This window comes from Sinocyclocheilus rhinocerous, unplaced genomic scaffold (genome assembly GCF_001515625.1).
Source record: "Sinocyclocheilus rhinocerous isolate Xijiao unplaced genomic scaffold, SAMN03320098_v1.1 scaffold5484, whole genome shotgun sequence".
Classification (NCBI taxonomy): domain Eukaryota; kingdom Metazoa; phylum Chordata; class Actinopteri; order Cypriniformes; family Cyprinidae; genus Sinocyclocheilus; species Sinocyclocheilus rhinocerous.
In genome coordinates, this window is record NW_015627741.1 from 281,910 (window position 1) to 304,871 (window position 22,962).

Sequence of the window (22,962 nt, forward strand, 5' to 3'; positions counted from 1 at the left end):
CGTTGAAGCGCTACTGGTGAGCTGTCTGAAGTGGCTCAGTGTCTGTGTACAGCCGAACGAGCAGCCTTTCAAACTATACTTCACTGCACCGTTTAGGCAGCATAACCCCAGGTATGTGTCGCCGCATTCTCGGGTTATGAAGAATAAAGAAGGGAAAAGTTAATCTTCCGAAATGAAGCAGCAATATCTTCTCAGGTAAAAGTTATTAGAACCGTGTCTATAGGGACAAGCTGGCCATCACACGGCTCTGACCTTATCAGTCCGTTTGTATCCTATTATTCGATTTGCTTATGACAGAACAGCTAATCACGAGGATCTTGTCTGCGGAAATTATTATTTTATTCGCTTATGTCAGAAACAGCGAATCTCTTTAAAAACTGGCTGTTGTTTTCATTTCATTACATTGCTATAATTCGTAAAAGTTGTACCCGCCAACTGGCGACTGACACTGTTACATGGACTGTTAATTTTAGGCCCTGCGCGCAAATATTAAGCTCTCTCTGAAGTATTGCGTTTAAATGGACAAATTCACACAAAACTTATGTCAAAATGCCCGTCTTGGTAGTATCTTATAGCAGACATAGCCGGCTGAACGTACTGTATCAGTGCATTCTCTTAAAGTGACAGCACTTTCTTAATATTAATCAAACAGCAGCAACAAAGAATTCACTCACTGCTCTTGACTGAATAGCTTTTGTAATGTGAGTAAGTTGAACCGTTCCACCCCTAGAAGTCACTTTTCAAACCAAACCAATCTTTTGCTCAACGCTGCAAATTTATGTGACCAATTTGAACCTGCTGTGAAATCTGCTTGGGGAAATCTTTTGCCCTCATGCAAAACTCCACGTTGTGCAGATTCCTTTTGAAATGAATTGATCTCACCTGACAAAATTCAGTGAACAATGGCAACCACAACTTTAGGTCAACGTGATATGAACAATACTCTATTTACTGTGAGTCTGATGCCACGTGTCATTGTTTTCATGTCCAAACTCTCTATCAGATCACAAAAACAAACAAAAAATGGTGCTAATATTTACAGCATGCTGTAATACTACTGAAAAATCATGATCCTAACTTTTATTTCCATACCGAAATTTCAGTTGGCCAGACAGTGATTCATCTTTTCTGAATCAATACATTTTTGGTGTCAGGAACACTGAGTTCAGAGACTGTAGTGTACACCGTGAGTTTTTAAAAGCTCAGCTTAAATGTGTGCTAGAAATAAATTAAGTAGTTGAGATAGTATTCTCAATCTTAATGGAGTTGGAGGCTTGGAACCAGAAACATTATTTGATATGTCACAGCAATTGTATTAATATCAAATATCTTGAAATAAGTGTTACAATTGGGTTATGTTGCGGTGCTCTAAAGGGTGAAGTTGACCTTTACATTTAATTAGAAATTCTACTTTATTTATTATTATCTAGATATTGAATTTATTATTGCTAACATGTCAAGATATGAATCTGGAGTCAAAATCTAGCTGACATCTAAGTATTCTCCTGTGAAGTATGAAATGCTAAAAACTGGAATCAGTATATATTAAAATATAATTCCGCAGTTCTCACAAAGTTAATGGTCATATTTCAGCATGACTGACAAAAGAGAACTGTTTATTAAAATAAATAAATAATAAGGACTCTTATTTTGTCAATCATTAGGAGCGATTGGCATTATTTGTGGAGCATTTTCTATTTTGTAACAGTTTCTTTTAAAATACAGATGTTTCTCTTCCTGTTTGGTTGTGTCTGTGTTAGAACAGTGTTTGTGGGGGTGTTTCTTTCTTGAAGCCAGAACATGTGCTTTTTTTCATCCAAGATTACAATGTGAAGCAATAAAACTGTCCAGACCTGAAACCCACCACCATTTAATAAAAATAAAAAAAATCAAACATTACTACAGCCTGACAGGATATTAAAATCTTTATAGTTCCTTTGTCAAAAAAAACAAAAAAAACAATCACAGGGTTCTCTGATGGCCACCATCTAAACCAGAAACACTGGCAAAGCTCGTCACTGGCTGCAGTCCTTCCCGTGGCAGCACAACCAAAGTGTGACAGCTGGCCAGAGTGAGAGAGACGTGCCTGTGTTGACACAGAGACGGGGCATTTTATGGGAAGCTGATGGGAGCTTGATTGACTGACTCTAGGACCCATGAGGCCATGCAGGGGATATGGTGACTGGCAGGTCAATCAGGACCTCAGCCCAGCCAGCCGGCCAATCAATTATCAGAGCCGATGGGGAGATAGGATCAGCAGCGCCACGCTTGACATGGCCTGACCCCATCGCCTCCTTAATGCTGGGACTGTTTAAAGAGTAATGCAGTCTGGGCCTGAAGGACGCACCTCAGCATCATAACTATAACTGACCTCTCTGTGGCTTTTCATTTAAATAAGCAGATACTCTCAAGACTGATTTACTATAGTACCACCCATAAAAGGAAGTGAACAGGTGAAGTCAAATACAAACCAGTTGATTCACAGTAAACCTCATCAGATTTATCAGAAGGTAGTTGAAACATTTTCCGTGTGTGCTAGTTACTAATTTTGAGAGTAAAAGTTCTCAAAAAGAGAATGGCGAAAAAAAAGAAAAAAAATTCAATGGCGAAAAAACCTTGTTTGTTGAGACTACCAATGTGAAATAAGAACCACACCTATTATTTGAATGTAGTGTCATTTTAGTATTACTTATGTACTGTTGTGGTATTTACAGTATTAATATTTTGTGTTTTCGTTATTTTTATTAAGGTTTTCTATATTTATTTTTATTTTTATTAATTTTAGCACTTCAACTTATTTCAGTTAGTTTCAAAGGCAAAATTTCTAATACTTTTAATTTTCCTCTGATATTTATGTTTTAATGTCAACTTTATTACAATAACTGGAAATGTTTTTTAATAGTTTTAGTTAACAATAACAACACTGTTTGAAAGCTTGAAAGTCACCAGACAAGCTGAAAAAAAAACAGCTTTATGGAAAGTCCCTTATACATTTAGTTCACATGAATGTGTAGGACTGATGTTAGACAGCATATCTTGGTGCTTTGGAAAAAGAAGACCAATTGTCTTCATATAAATCTGACCAGCACTACAGTGAACTCCTACAGAATGGTGGTGGGGTGATGGTTCAGACAAAGACTACACTCCTCTTCAAAGTCTTACTCATGATCTCTTTAACTTTGACTTTTGACCCTTCATAGTTCATAGTGGGGATCATCCAAGCAGCAGAGCTGCCTGCCATGGATATGGGTGGCACTTCTGACCCCTATGTAAAGGTCTACCTTCTTCCAGACAAGAAGAAGAAATTTGAGACCAAGGTCCACCGGAAGACGTTGAATCCTGTTTTCAATGAGCAATTCACCTTTAAGGTAGGTCACAAACCTAATAGCGTTATATTATAACAAGCGATTTCTCATTGGATCCATGCGTTTGCATTCTACTCATACAGTTTATCAAGTTATTTCTGACTACTTCCTCTGGCGTATTAACAAGACAATAAGTGGCATGAGGCGTTGGAGTAATTACATGTAAACATGCAGATGGACTCCTGCAGGTGTCTGTCAACCGGAAAGTAGTATAATTTCTATTTTGAATGTTCAGTAGAGCTTTCCGATTCATTTTTATGAGACGTCATGCAGCTAGAAAGACCTTTTTGTGTAATTACCGCAGTCAGACCTCTAGACTTCTATTAAATTGTTAAGTGAAGTGTTGAATTCTTAAAAGAATTGCAAAAATATAACTGATTCAACCAAGGGGGGTAAAGGACTGTTTGCGTGTTTGGTTCTTGTTTAGCCTAGCGCAATTTCAGCTATGACAAGGTACCTTGAGAACAAGAAATGTTCCACATGCCAACATCGAGAGAGATAGCCACAGAGCTCTGACATGTAATCACAAGTGCCTTCATTATTGAAATGAAGAAACTTGAGAGCTGGTGTGTGTGATAGCGTCAAGGACAAAATAGCAACCCTTGGGTCTTATCTCTTTCCCGGCCAATCAAGCAGTTTGTCGCCATGTTGGAACAAGTCCTTCGGGATAATGAGTTTTGTCTGAAAAACAGCTCAATTGGAGGTAACCAACAATCAAATCTCTCTCTCTTTCTCGTGCGCACACGCAGTTGTCTTATAGTTTCATCCCAGCATCTCAGCGTTAGATAAGTCCTATAACTGGAATTTAGAGAGATTAGACTGGTAGGTATGCATGCAATTAATTTCACCCCTCTTATCCTGCAGGTTCCCTACACTGAGCTTGGAGGGAAAACTCTGGTGATGACGGTATATGACTTTGACCGCTTCTCCAAACATGACGCCATTGGAGACGTGAAGGTGCCTATGAATAAGGTCGACTTTAGTCATGTGACTGAAGAGTGGAGGGACCTCCAGAGCGCTGAGAAAGAAGAGGTAAAAAGCTAACATGGGTGGCAATAACCTGTTTTCTGGTAATGTGATTAAATCTTAGCATTTGAGTGCATATTCCATCTTTATTGCCTGACCTTCTGGAGCACAAGTGGAAAGTTTGCCAGTTGAGTTGTTCACTAGTAGTGATTCTTCCCAGTGACTTGAATCTTTTCAATCCATTCACACACAAAAAAAAATCATTCACATTCAGATTTGTTTGCTGATCTGGATAAGTTAACACTTTATACCAGTTGGTAGCAACTCCTAATTGAATGAGTCAAAATCTTTTTGTTTTTTGTTTTTTGTTTTTCTAGACGTGATCTCAACGTGGCATCCCCCATTTGCAGACCCTGTTTGTGTAAAATGAAAGAATTTGTATTAGGCTACTCAAATGATACGTCTTCACAGATTTTGAACATAGTAAAATATATTTTTTTTTATTTAAAAATAAATGTTTTTTTTTTTTTAAATGAGAAAAAATGTGCACCTTTACAAGATTTGGTAAAAACACTTAAATGCTGTACACAATCAAAACTAGATTCTATACTCCACTGAGAGATGCAGACAAATGGCTATTGGCATGTTCTTCAGGTTCGTCAGCTGCATGGAAATTTACTCACTGTACAAGTGCTAGACTTCAGGGCTATCCATCTTCAATGGAAATGTCAGTTAATCAGCTGGGTCGTGCCACATTTTTATTAATAAAAAAGTGTGACTTTCCAAGAAGTGGTTGCGGAGATTCAATTTTCATTGTAAATGTCATGGAATATAGCATTTAAGCCGTGGTTTTTGTGGGAACCTTGTTTTTGTGCCACGGTTCCTTGGTGTAAAGGTTAATTATGACGCTGTCAAAAGCCTGCTGAGGGCAGAGAGATGAAGGCTATCTACATACGTTGAAGGTTGCTCTTTGAGTTTGTGCAGCTGTTACACTCCATGTCCGATGAGCTAGCGGAGTACTTCAAACACCGCTTGAGGAAGCTGGAGAGTATTGACTTTATTCAAAGAATCTCTTTGTGAGTGGTGTCCTGAGGGTGGCACTTTTAAGTGCCTGTAAAAAACTAAATGAAAATCGACTGCAAAATGCCGTAGCGTCTCGCAATTCCATCCAGTTCAGTCCTCTTTGCTCTTTTTTTTTTCCACTGCACAATTGCAAAAAAAAGAAGAAAAAATTCTTGGCAGTTGATTCAACTTATTTACCGTGTAGGACTCATTTAATTAAGCTACAGTATGAAATGTTATTTTTCCATTCTGATGACCTTTTAATTGACAGAAAATTGATTGTGTGGAAATGGCATCAGCCAGTTGAAAGTAAAGTGATGTAACCTTTTCCCCCTTCCTGCTGTTTTCTATATGTCACATGTGTTTGTGTCCATGTTTATTAGAATGGCTCCTGAAATATAAATGGAATGTGTGTACGTGTAAATGTATTTTCAGTGTGTTTACCGTTGGAGCTACATTTGTGGAAAATTAGTCAGATTTAAAAAAAATACAAATGCCATGCTCCTCAATTCATTTTCTCTTGAATAAATTTGACCAGGTTTTTAGGTTAATTTTTTCTGCTTACCTTGTTAATGATGTCCCTGATTGAAATTTCCTCTGCCACTCACAGCAAGAGAAGCTGGGTGACATCTGTTTGTCTCTGCGGTATGTGCCCACTGCTGGCAAACTGACCGTGGTCATTCTGGAGGCCAAGAACCTGAAGAAGATGGATGTTGGTGGCCTGTCAGGTGAGTCCAGTTACTGAGTCACACTGTCAGCTGGACACTGGCACAAAGGTTGTGCCATTATGTGACAGTTCAAGACAGTGTCTCTTGTTGCCAGCTGTCAGCATGACAATTCAATTGTGTATTAATATTTTTTTAAAGTTTGCATGTTTTTTTTTTTGTTATGTTTGATACATCAGTCTTTTATGACTCATATATAATGATATAGGAGAAAACTATATATATATATATATATATATATTGCTGATTATATAGTGCACATTATCATAAAGACATCAAATGTTTTTCATAATCGTTCTTTAAAACATCATAATTGTTCTACTTATGTAACCAAGACGATGCAGGCAGGGAAAAATCTTAAAATATTGCAATAATATCGTAGCCTAACATGTTTGCATCCAGTCAAATTCCCACCTCACATCATTTTTCAGCTGAATACACTAAGAAAGATGCATTATGTGTTGTGAATGCTCTTTTCATGTGGTCTTTAACACTATTTCAAAACCCTTTCATTTTCTCATTGCTCCACAAGGTTGTCTGTATGTAAATCCAAAGCATTTTTAGTATATCTTTCACGTTTAAAATCATGTAATGCGTATACAGTCATTCACAGCTACAAATCCCAAGGGCGTAGAAATGTGGCTTGAAATGATCCGACACTTTCCGAACCTACGGCTGTGCGGAGAACTGCGCTTTATCAGCTGATGTAATATTCGGCTCTGGGGAATACATGAATACATTTTCACTGAGTAATTTTACAGCTCGGCATTCAGAAATCAGTCCTCATCTGTGCCTTAAACACTTATGAAAAACAGCCCCGGTCTTATCCATCCATACTTGCCCACCTCCCTCACCGGTTCACCTGGTCCGTCTCGCCCTGCTGTCAGAGAGGCGGATAGGCCATCAGTACCAGACCCACCTGCTGGGAGCCAAGAGGCCTGACGTTTACTTCTCATCACTCAGAGAGAGAAGAACAGCTATTAGCAGCACAGCCTAGAACAAACTTTCTCGCTCTCTCACCGGTCCATTAGCAATCTAGATTAAAGCTGGCTATAAACTGTCAGTCACGTTTCATCAGGTACTCCAACACGCTGCTGAAATTAACACCGTTAACAGTTCTATTTAGGGGTTCGCGTTTAGAGGACTATCGTTTTCACGATGTGATAACTACACCCCCAAACCTCCTATCGCGTTTCATCGTTGGGCTTGTTGAATTATTTGGTCGTTTGCCAGATCAATCAGATCCTGTGTGAAAATTGTGCAGTTAAGGGTGCTTTCACCATCAATTACTTGCCAGTTTTTGCCAGACTCTGACAGTTTGTATTGTGGAATAAACCTTTTTGACAAAGCGCTCAGTGATTTTACTAGAAAAACATTTCTGTCCCTGCATTCTCTCTCACTGTTTTTCTTCTCACTGTATGACTGTGGAAAGACTATTCATTGTATTTCATATATTTAAACACAACAATGGTAAAGTCAGCGTTATTTTAATATAATTTATATGCTAGTTTTTATTGATATTTTAAATTTTACTGTTAATTATATTGTTATATTTAGATTTTTCATTTTGATTTTAGTCTTAGTAATGTCATGTACTTTTGTCATTTTTCTCTTTTCTTCTTCAACTAAAATTTTTAACATTTTAGTTAGTTTGGTTGCCAAGAAATTATTTCAAATTTTCTTTGAAGTTTTTTAAGTTTCAGTTTTTCATCTAATTTTTATATTTTACTTTATTTCATTTACTGAAAACAATTTTTATTAGTTTTATTTAGTTAACAATGTTAAATGTAAATGTTAAAGTGTGGCTTAAGCGTCCAGGTACTTTTTCAGGCCAATGCATGTGGTTTAGACATGCTATGAAAGACTATTCTTTGTATTTGTTTATGTATTTGAACATAATAGGGGTTGAAATCGGCACCATAACCATTTTTTAAATCAGCTTTTATATAGCTGAGGGTGAATGCAGTACATGCAGTCCACCACTAGGAGACACCTACGAGTCTGTAGACCATACGTGACTGAATGCCTATGTTCCAGAGCCAATGAAAACATACCACATCAGAGACAAGGGCCATTTTTATTTTCACTTGGATTTTCAGTCAAGATGAGCTTCTCAAGTGACTATATGAGCCATAAACACAAGTCATTACAAGTACTGCCAACTCCTTGAACCACAAACTTCTGGCTTGGCTTCTGTTTGAGTGTAGATTACCACAGATTTCCTAACAACCTCAAACCTCAGACACTGTGTTGCCAAGCAACCAGGAAAAAGCACCACCTTTAATAGTGTTAGACCCAGGGAAGTTCTGTTTAAGTTCAACATCATAAATAGCCATATTGCATGTTTTCACCTTATTAAAAGTGGATGGAGCAAGCGGCCAGAGCTCTGAAGATCTTGTAGTGTTAGTGTAAGTTCAACAGGAGGTGCTGTAATGCTCTATTATGAGAAATCTTTGCATCTCATATAGTCTGACTAAAATGTTTTAGCATGCATTCCACATGTGATCCCACTGTCAGACTGTGAAGCTTCATGGATGCATACTTTTTGGATAGTATCTGAAAGAACCTTTTTTTGTGTAATACCTTAGAAATGCATTTAAGATCTTGAAGCGTTTAGAGGCATAAATGCCATACAGATGCTCTTTAAGTTGCAGGGCATAGTGCTGTACACCATTTACAACGGACACAAAATGCTTCATATCAATTAATTAATAACACAGGCTGCAATCACATACCAGTTTTTGTATTAAAGGAGACATATTATGCCCCTTTTTACAATATGTAATATAAGTCTCTGGTGTCCCCAGAATGTGTCTGTGAAGTTTCAGCTCAAAATACTCCACAGATCATTTATTATATTATTTTGAAAATGCCTATTTTGAGTGGAAGCAGAAACGCGCTGTTTTTCATTCCTGTCTCTTTAAATGCAAATGAGCTGCTGCTCCCCGCCCCCTTTTCCAGAATAGAGCTACGCCATTAGAGCGCGTACCTGCTAAAAAACATCTGTTTTGGTTCTGATTATCATGTTTATCGAACCTGGAAAAGTCATTCCAGTTTTTATGATATGTCACCTTTAAATGATTATTATATAGTATATAAGTGTTTCAAGAGAAAGTCTATATGCAATGATTGTTTGTCACTTGGTATGGCAGCAAACATAGTTAGCAGCAAAACACTAATGTTGTGACATTATTACACTTTAAAATGGCTATTTCCATTTGAATATATTTTAAAATCTAATTTATTCATGTGATGGCAAAGCTGAATTTTCAGCATCATTACTCCAGTGTCACGTGATCCTTCAGAAATCATTCTAATATGCTGATTTGCTGCTCAAGAAACATTTCTTATTATTATATTTCTATCAAAACTGAACATGAGCAGTTGCATGCAGCTTTTTCCTGGAGAGATCAGAATCTGTAGATAGTGAATTGAATAAAAGACTCCCACCATGACTTAAATGTAGGGTGACCATACGTGCCATTTTCCCAGGACGCGTCCTGGCCAGGATTTGTTTATGCTGTAAATGAACATGTTTTTTCATTAACATTTAAAATGATCTATTACATTCCTTATATAAATGCACACTGACCATGCCTTACACACCCTCAGCTTATGAGTTGTGAGATCTACACTTTCAAAAACTGCATGCCACAGATTTTGTGCTGCCCTGCTCCTAATATGGTATGGGTACAGAGAGTTTAGGACGCCTTCTATGTTACACTCTCTCTCTCTCTCTCTCTCTCTCTGTGTTTGAAATGTGCTGCTCTGGATTTTTTTAGAGAGATAAAATGTATTTAGATCAGTTGAAAAATTAAGAGGGAATTGAAAATGCCAGAGATTTTTTGAAATCTCTCTTGGAGCAGAGCAGAGATGGTGACAGAAAGAAATATATAAGAGTGTCAGGGAGAGAAAGAGTGAACTTAAACCAAGGTAATTCTGAAACATGGTTAAGTCTGTCAAATTCAACCATTTCTCACCTCAATAACTGCTGCTATATCCATTTTTTAATTGTAAGGCTCAAAAAGGCATGTGACATCACCCCTCTTTAAGTCTCAGTAAAAAATACATTCACTCCCTTTTTCAAAAAGGAAGATGTTTAGACATAGAATCAGATATTGTTTTGATATTTCATTATTTGTATTGTGAGGTTTCCATCAAAACGTGATTTGAAGAAAGGTGAGTCTGAATCAGTAGTGGGTGAGGTAAACAGATGATGAGAGATGCATAATGGGAACAGAATATAGATGCTGGAAATGATAGATAAGATGGATAGTATTTTGAGGCCCTGGCAGAGATTGATGTGCCTGAATGGCAGTAATGTAACAGGGAAGATTTTCTCTGGGATTCTGGAGGGCACACACCTGTCATGTGTCAATAAAAGCTTGTACTATCCTAACACGAACCACAATAGATCTGTTCTGTAGTGGAGCTTCAGTCGGGGGTTGCAGGCGTCGCATGCAGTGTTATTTTGTGATATGTGGAGAAATGTACAAATAAAATATGAATAAAATAAAAAAAGATTAAAAGATGAATTAATTAATTGATATAAAGAATTTGGTACCATACTTGATTTGATTTGATTGAGGTTTTAGGCTTGCACCTAATGAGTTGGAGTCTTGATCTTATGGTCTTGTCATTGAGACTTCAATCACAAAGACATGGTGAGACTCTAGTACAGTGGTACTCAAACTTTTTCTGCTGTAAATACAAAGCTGCTCATTTCAACCTTTTGTATTTACAGAAACTAGGAGTGGGAGTATATTAAAATAATTATGTAATTATAATAATTAAAATAATACAATGCTGTAATTCTGGACATTTCAAAAACTGATATGTCCAGGTTTTACAAGACTTTGAATAGACCTCATTCTTGATTTTAATATAAAATCTTGATTTTAGCAACTGCTCTAGCATGTCATAAAGAGTGATTTCTCATGTCATGTCCTATTCTTGTGTGTTATCAGATCCTTACGTCAAGATTCACCTGATGCAGAACGGCAAGCGGCTGAAGAAGAAGAAGACGACAATCAAAAAGAACACCCTTAACCCTTACTACAATGAATCTTTCAGTTTCGAAGTGCCATTCGAACAAATCCAGGTAATGAAATTTGGTTTTGTTACTTGTACTGAAACCGAGCTCTAATACGGCAACAGCAAATCCGATGCTAATTCCCATTTTCATTATTGTCGTCAAAAACTAATTGAACGAACACTGTGTTGTAAATTTATAGAGACTAATTGGCAAGCCACAGATGAAAAGTAACTTGTGAAATGCGATAAGGCTCGGTGTGAAGCTTTTAGAAACGTTTTGTTGCTAATTAGTTGGAGAATAAAAGGAATGCAATGCTTGCTAGTGCAATAAGAGTCAAATTGCTTCAAATTGATTTAGCATTTTACGGTTCAGAGGATACATTTTATGCTTTGAGTGAGTTGCTTTGAATTCAAAGAGTGTCTGGGGGTCTGTTTACCAGAGAGGCCTTCATCTCTTCCCATTCACACCAAGCAGCAGACGTTTCTAAAAGCGGCTATCCCAAACTAACAGTTCCTCGCTCATTGTACATCCCTCAGTATTTCATTATATGGCAAATTAGCTCTGCCTCCCGAGAACAATGGCCTCAGGCCTGTTCTCACCGGTCAGTGAATTCTGCTTGCATTACTTGCACGGGCGGATCGGGCTCTAAGTAAGCAAGCTAAGAGCGAGCCATTGACCCCGAACTCACACCGATCAGTTGCGTGCTCGCAGTCAATTTACAGAGTTGTTCGGACCTCTTTGGTGGCACCCGCTGGCCTTTCTTTGGTATCTGCCACCATGCTCTTCAAAGAGACCATCTTCTTCAATTGACCTTCACACTGAGATAATTGTAGTGGTATTTGGGAAAATGGTCAATGGCGTGAACTACTGCGCCACTATGTATATTTTCAGTCATTGTTAAACAATGTTGCTCAGCAACCCATTGTAAGATATTCGTAATGTCAAAGGCCTCTTCAATAAGTCATAAAATGTTGTTTTTAAATGCATCATAATTTATAAAAACCTTTTTATATACATACACTGTACTATATATATTTATACATATGTAGCCGTTCAAAAGTTTGGGGTCAGTGAGAGTTTTTTGAAAGAAATTAATATTTTTAGTTAGCAAGGATGTATTAAATTGATCAGAAGTGAAAGTAAAAACTTCATAATGTTTCAAAAGATTTATTATTTATCACAGTTTCCACAAAAATATTAAGCAGGTTTTTTTTACATGGCAGGAATAAAAAAAAAAATCATAATATAATATATTAAACTATATTAAAAATGTATAGTCAGTTATATTAAAACAGTGATTTTAAATTGTAATAATATTATTTTCACTGTATTTTTGATCAAATAAATAAGACTTCTTTCAAAAACAGTAAAAAAAATCTTACCGACCCCAAACTTTTGAACGATCATTATCATTATCATTATTACTGTTACCAAGCACATGTTCGAATAAACTGAAAGTCACAAACATTACGTTGTGTTTATAATGGTGTGTCTCTAATTTCTGTTACAGAAAGTTCAAGTTGTTATAACTGTTCTGGACTATGACAAGATTGGCAAGAACGATGCCATCGGCAAAGTGTTTGTGGGCTTGAACAGCACAGGCACCGAGATCCGTCACTGGTCAGATATGCTGGCCAACCCGAGGAGACCCATCGCTCAGTGGCACGTGCTCAAGCCGGAGGAGGAAATAGATGCCCTGCTGGCAGCTCAGAAAAAATAGAGCAGCCCCAAGACCAACCACCCCCCCCCTTCCCAAAAACCTGCCCGTGTAGTGCTCTTTACCCAGTGCGTGTAAATACCTCAGTGATATAAGGATTCATGCACCATCACTCCTAATTTCGTGTCTCGGACCACCCCCTTGAGATGTTGTGTTGTTACGTCGGTTTCGACCCCTCGCCCCCTTCCTTCCTTCCGTCGATAAACTCTCTCTGTCCTTTGTTGTTTCATCTCCATCCACGACCTTAAAAGTCCCCGACCAAATGCCCCCTTCTTTTAAGCAATATGATCTGTATAGATAGAGCATGACTGGAGGAATTTATTGTACTGTACCACAGGTGTATATATCAGTATGCAGACGAAAATGATTTCTAGTTTATGTGTTTGTATGTTGTTACCCGTTTCCTAAACTGTGTATATCTTGATGTTTTTAATAAGATGTTCTATTTTAAATTATGTAAATGCATAGAAGAGCCAATATTATATATAACGGGATTTAAGAGTTTTACCTTATTGCATTCCACTAAAGTATACGATATATCTCCTATATAAATATTTACGAGTTAAAGAATTCCAACCTGCAAAACGCTAGTGGAGGTACACTCACTTCTTAAAGGACGGTTTGCGCTTCATGTTTACGTAAAAAAAAAAGCTTACAGATGTACCGTACACGATAAACACACACACTGAACACGAAGGCCATTAACTAATATGGTTTCATGGTATAAATATAATATGCTGCTGACAATTATACAAGCACATGATTTCGTAAGAACTTTTTGTACTAATTTATCAAACTGAGGACCTGTATGCTTCGCTTAAACCACTTTTAATCTAAGGAATTCTTCTTACTTGATGAAGACCAATCAGCCTTTTCTTTTGATTTCTCATACGGTGATGCTGTTCAATTTGATTAAAACGGGTCCCCGGTTTGCTTCTTTCTTGTTTTCTGTCCTTCGATTCCCGAATCTTCTCGAATCCAATTTGGCGTCGTCGCGAAACCGTAAATTGACCATTTATGGGACAGTCTGAAGCTGTAGCCATCGTGTCCTTGAAGCTTGAATTTGTGAATCGCTTCCTTTTCTTGTCGTCGGACTCGTTTCGTTGAGGAATTTACGGTTCAGCCTCCAAAAAAAGGAAACCAGGAGTTTTGACTCTAGCTTTAAGACAACTATTTTTTAGATTAAGTCAACGTCTGAATATTTTTGGTAACTGCATGATTTTTTTTTTACGATCTTTGCTAAAGGCCGGGTAACGGGGGGATTTATTTACACCGGGGCGTCTTTCAAGAGACTCCCTTGCCTTCAATCAGAAGTAATCAAACGTTGTGGGACGGAAGCTTTTGAAGTGGTCGGTCCCAACGAGTCGATAATGATGAGGGAAGGAGGAGAGGCGAGCTTTTAAACACTGCCATTGTTTTCAGGGAGGTACGACTCCTCCCTCCACTCACACGCCACTCGGATAGTGGTTGTAGCTTTGGGGAACAATGTATTTTGGCCGCAACGGTGCCCTAAACAGCAGTTTTTGCTTTCTGTTGTCTTTTCACAGTGACAATAGAGTTAGCCATGCTTAACTGCCAATCCCTTCCCCCGTGGCTACTGTTTTGCACTGTACAGTCTAGGAACGGACAATTGCTTGTCGAGAAAAGTCCGTTCAGTCTATAGCGCAAGAAAGTGAACCGGCCACCGACCGGTTTGAACACCACGAGCATTAGCGAATCTTTAACAATAACCATAAAAGTTAATGGTCTGTACAGGTGATAATATTCTAATGTCCTTTACTACGGGTCTAACAAGAGGGCGAGTAGACGTTTAGTCCATTAAATCCATGAGTTATCTTGGAGGAACCCTCTCGCGTACACTAGATGCTAGCTTTAGGAGGAGTTTCTAAGTGTTTTCAATGTTACTGTGTAGGTAATAGCACTGTTACTTAAAAATAAAAGGAGAAAAAAAGCTATTCGTCATTCCATAGGAGTCTTTAGGGACTGATTTGTTTTATCACTGTGACTGTGGTGTGTGCTTAGCGTTGTAGTTTTCAGTAGGTAGCCGCCATCTTGTACTATAGTGACGTTGTGCTGCCATCCCCCTATCACACCGCGAGAGTACGAAAGAGAGCGACGGTTTCCGATAACTGTTACAGAGCGCGCGCTCGCGGGTCAATTCACACAGCATTTTGTTGAGCACTGTGCAATACTTGTATGTTCATTCTCTAGTGTTTAAACGGGCGGCATCTCTCAGTAGGGGACAAAAAAAAGCACCCTATACAGCGAGACGATGTATCCATTGAACGTAGTCTGGTTAGGTCACAGCACACGTGTAGTTTGGAGCTCAACATCTGTAAACTTGTTAAGGATTCCTCCGTTTTTCCCGTTGAGTTTTCCTGCACACAGATTTAACCATCCAAACATTCGGGTAAACGAATATATATATATATATATATATATATATATATATAGGATGTACCCCAAAGATAAGGCAATATATATATCTATCTATATATATATGAAAACCCTTCCCTTTCAGAATAGGTGTATATATATTTTTATATTTGTCCTGATATCATTTCCTCGTTATTGAGATCACCTGGATATAAGAGAATTGTATCAATCTTGTTATGGAAACTATCTGTTGTACTATTAATATGATTGGCTGTACCATTTTGTTATCGCTGTTATGATTACACTCATGACTATTACCTGGTTATCGTTCCTTTAGTGCCCCATTGAAGACCATTTTATATTTATTATTGAACTCAGAATGTACAGTATGGACTGTGTTTTGTTTCTACTTTTTATCGTGGGACCAAGTATAGTTGGCACTTTCATTTAAATGTTGCAATAAATATTGATTCATGTGTTTTATTCATAGCCGAATATGATTTCTTACCCTGTCGGAGAGAGTGAACCTAGAGAAGAACTCCAAAACGTGTAATCGCAACTATAAGTACAATTATTACCTACGTTACCTGACTTACATATGTACTCTCGTTTATATAAGTATTTATGATATCTTAATACAAGAGGCTTGTTTATAAAACAAGGATAAAAATGCAGTTTTAGAGTCACAAACTGACACACTCGTTTCGTACGGCAAAAGGGGTGTTGTTGTACTATCAGGTCTCTGCACGTTAGGTGTAGAACTGGACGTACAGTTGAAGACAGCATTGCTCGTTGCACCTCAGAGGTTTGTAAAGTAGTCTGAAAAGCCATTTCTAGCTCTGCAAAGCAACGCTATCTTTTACTGAAGCCTACCAAAGCACGCAAACAGCTCTGACAACCGCACCCGACAACTTGAAAAATGAAATAAATAAATAAAAACAACCCGAACGGTCAGCACAATACACGCATACAACCTTCCGATACTCTACGACGACGAAAAGCCACCTTTCAAGAAAAAGCTGTGTAAAGAATTAGAATCTGATGCTGTAGGGAGATCCTAGTTGCCTTTGTGTATATCAACTGCCTGCTTGAGTGTTTTTGTGTGTGGAAATTTTCTCTGTAATCTTGTAGAACTGTTCGGGGTGTTTTTCCTGCCATACTGCTCGCCCCAGCGGCGAGCCGACAGTTATATTGCTGTGTATACCTTCATTTTTGATGAGGTGTTTTACAATTTCGTTTCACTTTGTGTAGTGATTCACTCTGTGGAGTTTCTGACTGTTGTTATATAACTTCATATACACAAATGTTCAATAAAAATGTTTTATTTCCTGTTGATACAGAACCTTCTCAAGAGCCTTTTTTGTCTTAAATGACCTTCATTCTGCTTTTGAATCTTCAAACCGCGTGAAACGAGTAAAAATGTACCATGATAGCCATAGTTTCTATCTGAATACCTTGGTAACATTGTATTGTTCTTAGTACAATAAAGTGCGGCATGGAACGAACAAATAAATGGAATAAAGTAAAATAACAATGATTCTTAGTTCCAAGAAGAGCCATATTTAATAATGAATAAATCATGAAAAAAAAATGAAATTATGGAAATTTTATATTGGCCTTTTCAAGAATATTGAATTTTTAGCCCTAAAATATTGATTTAATCAGCTAGAAATTGCTCTAAGTGGAATTTAATTATTTTTAAAAATCCTTATCCTGCAGTCACCAATTTCATTGAAATTCACTTGTAGAAACTGTTGCCATTGTAATTATTATTTATTTATTTTTTTTGTAAAGAAATGCCCCAGTTGTGTCTACAGCTGAGAAATAATAAATGTTGTTAGACATAACAAATGACAGCAGAGGGTGGAGGTTGTCACATCGATAAATGCCCATGACCTTCTCAGCAAGGTCAGCTTTTGGAGTTCTGGTGGTCAGATTTTCACAGTCATGCTTCATCCCAGGCTGGAAAAGGAGATTTGAATTCACATTATAAATGTTGAAATAGTAAGCCAAGCGTAATAGCATTTTCTCTGGATTTTACATTTTGATAATGGGTCAAAAGTGATTTATATAGGGATTATAACAGTGAACTATGAAAATGTCTGAATCTTGAGGGTCAAGTGTGAAATATCAAAGGTGAAACAACATTTCTGTTGTTTTAGTTCAATATCTTTCTTTTCAGGCTTACTGAGTGTGAAGAAGCCCACATAGGTATCCTCTGAGCGGATTGGTGCTCGAGAGCGCGCGCACGGAAGCGCTGCTAATGAAATATGAGCTCCTTCAAGAAAAAGATAAGAGCAGGGCTGCGTGGGGGTCTCAGGGCTATCAGCTCCACAGGATCAAATGCATTTCTGTATACATGACTTTGACCATCTCGCAGCATTACGTACATATTACTCGGCCGATTTATCTCTGCGTAGATCTTCAAGGTCTGCTTAAGAGCAATGAATACGAGATGAGGCCAGTCTCTGAGCGCCTTCTCACTATCAAACTCAAGCATGAGTGCTAAATTTAGTCATGATCTGAAGGTACAAATCCTCCCAGTGAAAAACCTCATGTTACTTTTCTGTCACTAAGCAGATATTCACACTGAGCAGATATCCCTGATGTGGTTATGAAAGTATCATACATTTTATAAGTTAACTTCATCTGTTCATGCAATTTCTACAATCACAGATAATGTGTCAGGTTTGTTATGCATTCTTTAAACATTAATAATGTGGCGTGACAATGACATCTTTTGTGACCCTGAGTTAAGAAGGATGGTCTATACTACTACTACAAAAAAAAAAAAAAACTCATTATTTTTTATTTAAACTGCAGTTGCTTGGCAGGTTCCTGGCTAGAACTTGTCTTTTTACCTATATGTTCAAAACAGTCCACAAAGTAAAACAATTCTAAATATGGAACCAGGGGGCCTGGGCCTACTAGGGGGCCTCATTAAACTTCAAAGGGGACCTTAAGGTAAATTTAAATTATTTGTAATAAAAATGAGAGGGGTTAAAATAATCTTAAATCCCTAAAAATCCCTCAACAAATAAATGAATAAAATATTATAACTCCATTTTAGGCATTTTGTGAATATACTTTTTTTTTGTAGGCATGCCAAGGTCTAAAATATTCGATCAGGTAGAAATTGTTTTTAAAAATCCTTTCCTATCCACGAACAGTTGGAGAAGTCATGACCAACAGAGGGCGCTACTCGCTATTGCAGCTTCGAGTCGCGTTATTATGCGTCTTCTTCTACTTTTACGTGCTCGCTCTAGTTTTGTCAACGAGAACGACCACGAGAGTGGCATCTCCGTGTCATCAGCTTCAAAGTAAGACACAAAATAACACATGAAGTCCCAATGCATGTAAGCTTATACACACTGCGACGGGCCGGTTTTCGTCGCTTTCCACACAGGTGAACAGAGGAAGCGCGCTCGAAAGTGATTTATATAGGGATTATAACAGTGAACTATGAAAATGTCTGAATCTTGAGGGTCAAGTGTGAAATATCAAAGGTGAAACAACATTTCTGTTGTTTTAGTTCAATATCTTTCTTTTCAGGCTTACTGAGTGTGAAGAAGCCCACATAGGTATCCTCTGAGCGGATTGGTGCTCGAGAGCGCGCGCACGGAAGCGCTGCTAATGAAATATGAGCTCCTTCAAGAAAAAGATAAGAGCAGGGCTGCGTGGGGGTCTCAGGGCTATCAGCTCCACAGGATCAAATGCATTTCTGTATACATGACTTTGACCATCTCGCAGCATTACGTACATATTACTCGGCCGATTTATCTCTGCGTAGATCTTCAAGGTCTGCTTAAGAGCAATGAATACGAGATGAGGCCAGTCTCTGAGCGCCTTCTCACTATCAAACTCAAGCATGAGTGCTAAATTTAGTCATGATCTGAAGGTACAAATCCTCCCAGTGAAAAACCTCATGTTACTTTTCTGTCACTAAGCAGATATTCACACTGAGCAGATATCCCTGATGTGGTTATGAAAGTATCATACATTTTATAAGTTAACTTCATCTGTTCATGCAATTTCTACAATCACAGATAATGTGTCAGGTTTGTTATGCATTCTTTAAACATTAATAATGTGGCGTGACAATGACATCTTTTGTGACCCTGAGTTAAGAAGGATGGTCTATACTACTACTACAAAAAAAAAAAAAAACTCATTATTTTTTATTTAAACTGCAGTTGCTTGGCAGGTTCCTGGCTAGAACTTGTCTTTTTACCTATATGTTCAAAACAGTCCACAAAGTAAAACAATTCTAAATATGGAACCAGGGGGCCTGGGCCTACTAGGGGGCCTCATTAAACTTCAAAGGGGACCTTAAGGTAAATTTAAATTATTTGTAATAAAAATGAGAGGGGTTAAAATAATCTTAAATCCCTAAAAATCCCTCAACAAATAAATGAATAAAATATTATAACTCCATTTTAGGCATTTTGTGAATATACTTTTTTTTTGTAGGCATGCCAAGGTCTAAAATATTCGATCAGGTAGAAATTGTTTTTAAAAATCCTTTCCTATCCACGAACAGTTGGAGAAGTCATGACCAACAGAGGGCGCTACTCGCTATTGCAGCTTCGAGTCGCGTTATTATGCGTCTTCTTCTACTTTTACGTGCTCGCTCTAGTTTTGTCAACGAGAACGACCACGAGAGTGGCATCTCCGTGTCATCAGCTTCAAAGTAAGACACAAAATAACACATGAAGTCCCAATGCATGTAAGCTTATACACACTGCGACGGGCCGGTTTTCGTCGCTTTCCACACAGGTGAACAGAGGAAGCGCGCTCGGGATTTAACGTCGCACGTGCGTAAACATTTCACAAGGTCAAAATTGCAGTGTTGATGCGACAAGAATGCGCTTGTCAATACTCTAACCCCATTCTTGAGACCTATCTTTTCTATTCCATGCCGTTTTTGCACAAAAACTCGTCCCTGTATGGGCGCCTGGATGTGAAATGATGTGAGGTAACTTATGAACACTCGTGCGGACGCTTGGTAACGTTAACCTTCCTTCCGTGAAGGAAAGTCGTTTAGCTTAATAAACGGTTCATGAATATATATTTATGAATAGATGAACACGTCCTCCTGATAGCAAAACCTCTTTATTCACCAAGCTGCTTCTACATATTCCTTTTAATCTTCACCCTACGTAAGACCTTTTATAAATTACAGTCTCTACAGTCTCTATTTAGAAGTACGAGGTAGGCCTAATGTATGTGTTGTGTTTGGGGTTATTTATGCTAATAATGAGTTATAGATATTATGTTATGAATATATATATATATATATATATATATATATGTTAATATATTAATAAGGTGAGGACTGATGTTAAACGTTTTTTGTTTTATTAATCATAGATATTAACATTGGACATTCCAATGACACGCTAACTAATAGTTGTCATTTCAGTGATACATTTATGTCAAAATATCTCGTCCAATTTATTTGGATTGAGGGTTTGACTTAAAACAAATTGAATGTTTGAGGGTCCACGTGTGCCTTTCACCATCTTATGAGTGTGTGTCGTGAGTGGAAGTGTATGAAATGTTGTCACTAAACAAACCTGTGTGTGTGTGAGTGAAGATGGGAAATGATAGTCAGTGAAGGTCATGGGCATGAGGTGTGTAAACATGACTACAGATGATAGCAGTCTGGTTGTTGTAAAGTCTGACGTCACGCGTCTCTGGGTCCAAATGCTCCTGTAGACCCCTAAAGCAAACAAGAAGCAGTGCTAATAAACACTCACGCTGTGCTGTAAGTACTGCTAAAAATCCATTATCCTAAACTTTATCTCCAAACCAAAATCTCAGTTGGCCAGATTGATTCATCTTTTCAAAAATGTAAAAAAAAAAAATTGGTATCTGGGACACTGTGCTCAAAGACTGTAGTGTACACCGCAAGTTTTAGCTGTAAAGTGTGCTAGACATGACTAGTGTTCATAAATGGCTGTTGCGATAGTATTCTCAACTGAAATGGAGTGGAGGCTTGGACCTGGAAACAGTATTTGATACATCACGACTTAAGAAGCGGATAAGGGATTGTGATTACTCTGGGAATCTGGCCATGACTGCTGGTCTCCCCTTGTCAAATCAGTGGAAGCAGGAAACACAATAGTATACTGATTGCTACTCAATAGTATACTGTATGCAATTGAGAATATGTCTCCTCAAAAGTAGTGTAATTATTAGTAAATTAAAAGTTAGCAGAGAGCGGGGTAGGTGCCGGTAAGCAGTGTCTCCACCTTAATGAAGCAAATTGAGCATACTGGTCACTTTTTTGACCGTATATGTAGAGGCCCATCTTATGCAGCTGCCTGTGCTTGCGAGATGTATATCAGAAGTAATAGGCCTACTCTTTTTTTTTTAGTGCTGGGGATTTTTCAGTGACTCTTTCTGCAGGTTACATCATAACCAAATGTAGCATATATGCTGTTACTTACATTATATTTACAGTAAGGGTGTGCAATATGACGATCTTAGATTGTGAACAATTAAAATGCCTCCACAATCTGCCTTTAAAGCAGTTTCTTTTTAATAACAAAAATAAAATAAAGTGAAATAATATTTATGAAAAATTGTGATAAGATCGTGATCCTGCCTGAAAACAATTGTGCTTTGATATTTTGCCATATCACCCACCCCTATTTACTAAATAATGAGAGGAAATCAGTGGCATATTTTGACTTTGTGTTCTTGGGCTGGTTTTAATTTGTCACCCAGGCCATTCTCCTCTGGTTCCCAGTTTTTCAGATTTGGAGAAGATTAGAGAAAAGATGTTTGTCAGTACATGTTATGATTAGAGCAACCGGATCATGAATCCACAACTATTGTCTCAAATCTGAAGAGTCCTCAGAACGGTGAGATGTTGTCAGGTTTGTTCAATTAGCGCTTGTTTAACAGGCGCCATTAGCCAGGGTGGCTCTGATGAGTTTGTCTTTAGTATCTAGTATCTCGTGCAGTTGCTCCGTGACTCTTCTGTCTTGCTTGTGAAGATCATACTTTACTGTGATCCAAAAGGAATAGCGAATAGTTAGGCGGGCCATACTTACTCCTGATACTAATCATCCTGGGTTCAAATACACATTAATTTTTCCTTTCGTTAAATGGCAGTTCTGTGCCAGTTGATGTATAACAGGAGCGGGATCTAATTTGGATCTGTTTTAGTGACATTGAGCTCAAAGCAATTAAACCTAATCGTGCACCAGCTACTGCATTACTACTTCTAAAACACCTGCTAGTATGTTACACATGCAGCTGTTTAGCACAAAACTGAAATATTTACAGCGACTGAAGTGTGTGATGAATCATTTAAGTTAAAAATTATTTGTATCTTTTATCAATCATGTGTCAGTCCCACTCGTTTAGAGCGATACAACAGAAAATCAGTTTGGGGCTAGCTTAATAGATAATGAATAAATGGCAATCAATCAATTAAATCATTTAACTTTTATTTAAAGTGCCCCTATTATGCCTTTTTTAAGGTTCCCAATATTGTTTTGGGAGTCTCCTACAAGAGGTTTACATGCATGCAAGGTCAAAAAACGCTTTCGTTTTCTCAAAATATGCATTTAATATCACCTCATTTTCCAACGATTCTCAAACGATTCATTCGAAGCAGTTCTAAGATTCAGTCTCTCTAAAACCCTCCTTTTTAGTGAGCCTACCTAGCTGTGATTGGTCAGATGGCCCAGTCTGTTGTGATTG

The 22,962-nt window shown here is 37.8% G+C and overlaps 1 protein-coding gene across 3 annotated transcripts in view; it reads left to right on the forward strand.

The window, feature by feature from the left end:
- The window catches only part of LOC107734425 (synaptotagmin-1-like), a 185,799-nt gene extending 172,279 nt beyond the window's left edge, over positions 1-13,520 (forward strand). For all 3 annotated transcript variants that reach the window (XM_016546379.1, XM_016546392.1, XM_016546385.1), the window contains 5 exons: positions 3,201-3,368; positions 4,230-4,397; positions 6,004-6,121; positions 11,086-11,219; positions 12,664-13,520. In XM_016546379.1, the coding sequence (XP_016401865.1) occupies positions 3,201-3,368; positions 4,230-4,397; positions 6,004-6,121; positions 11,086-11,219; positions 12,664-12,873 (798 nt within the window). In that variant the 3' untranslated portion in view covers positions 12,874-13,520. The remainder of the gene's footprint in view (positions 1-3,200; positions 3,369-4,229; positions 4,398-6,003; positions 6,122-11,085; positions 11,220-12,663) is intronic.
- Positions 13,521-22,962: the final 9,442 nt, after the last annotated feature.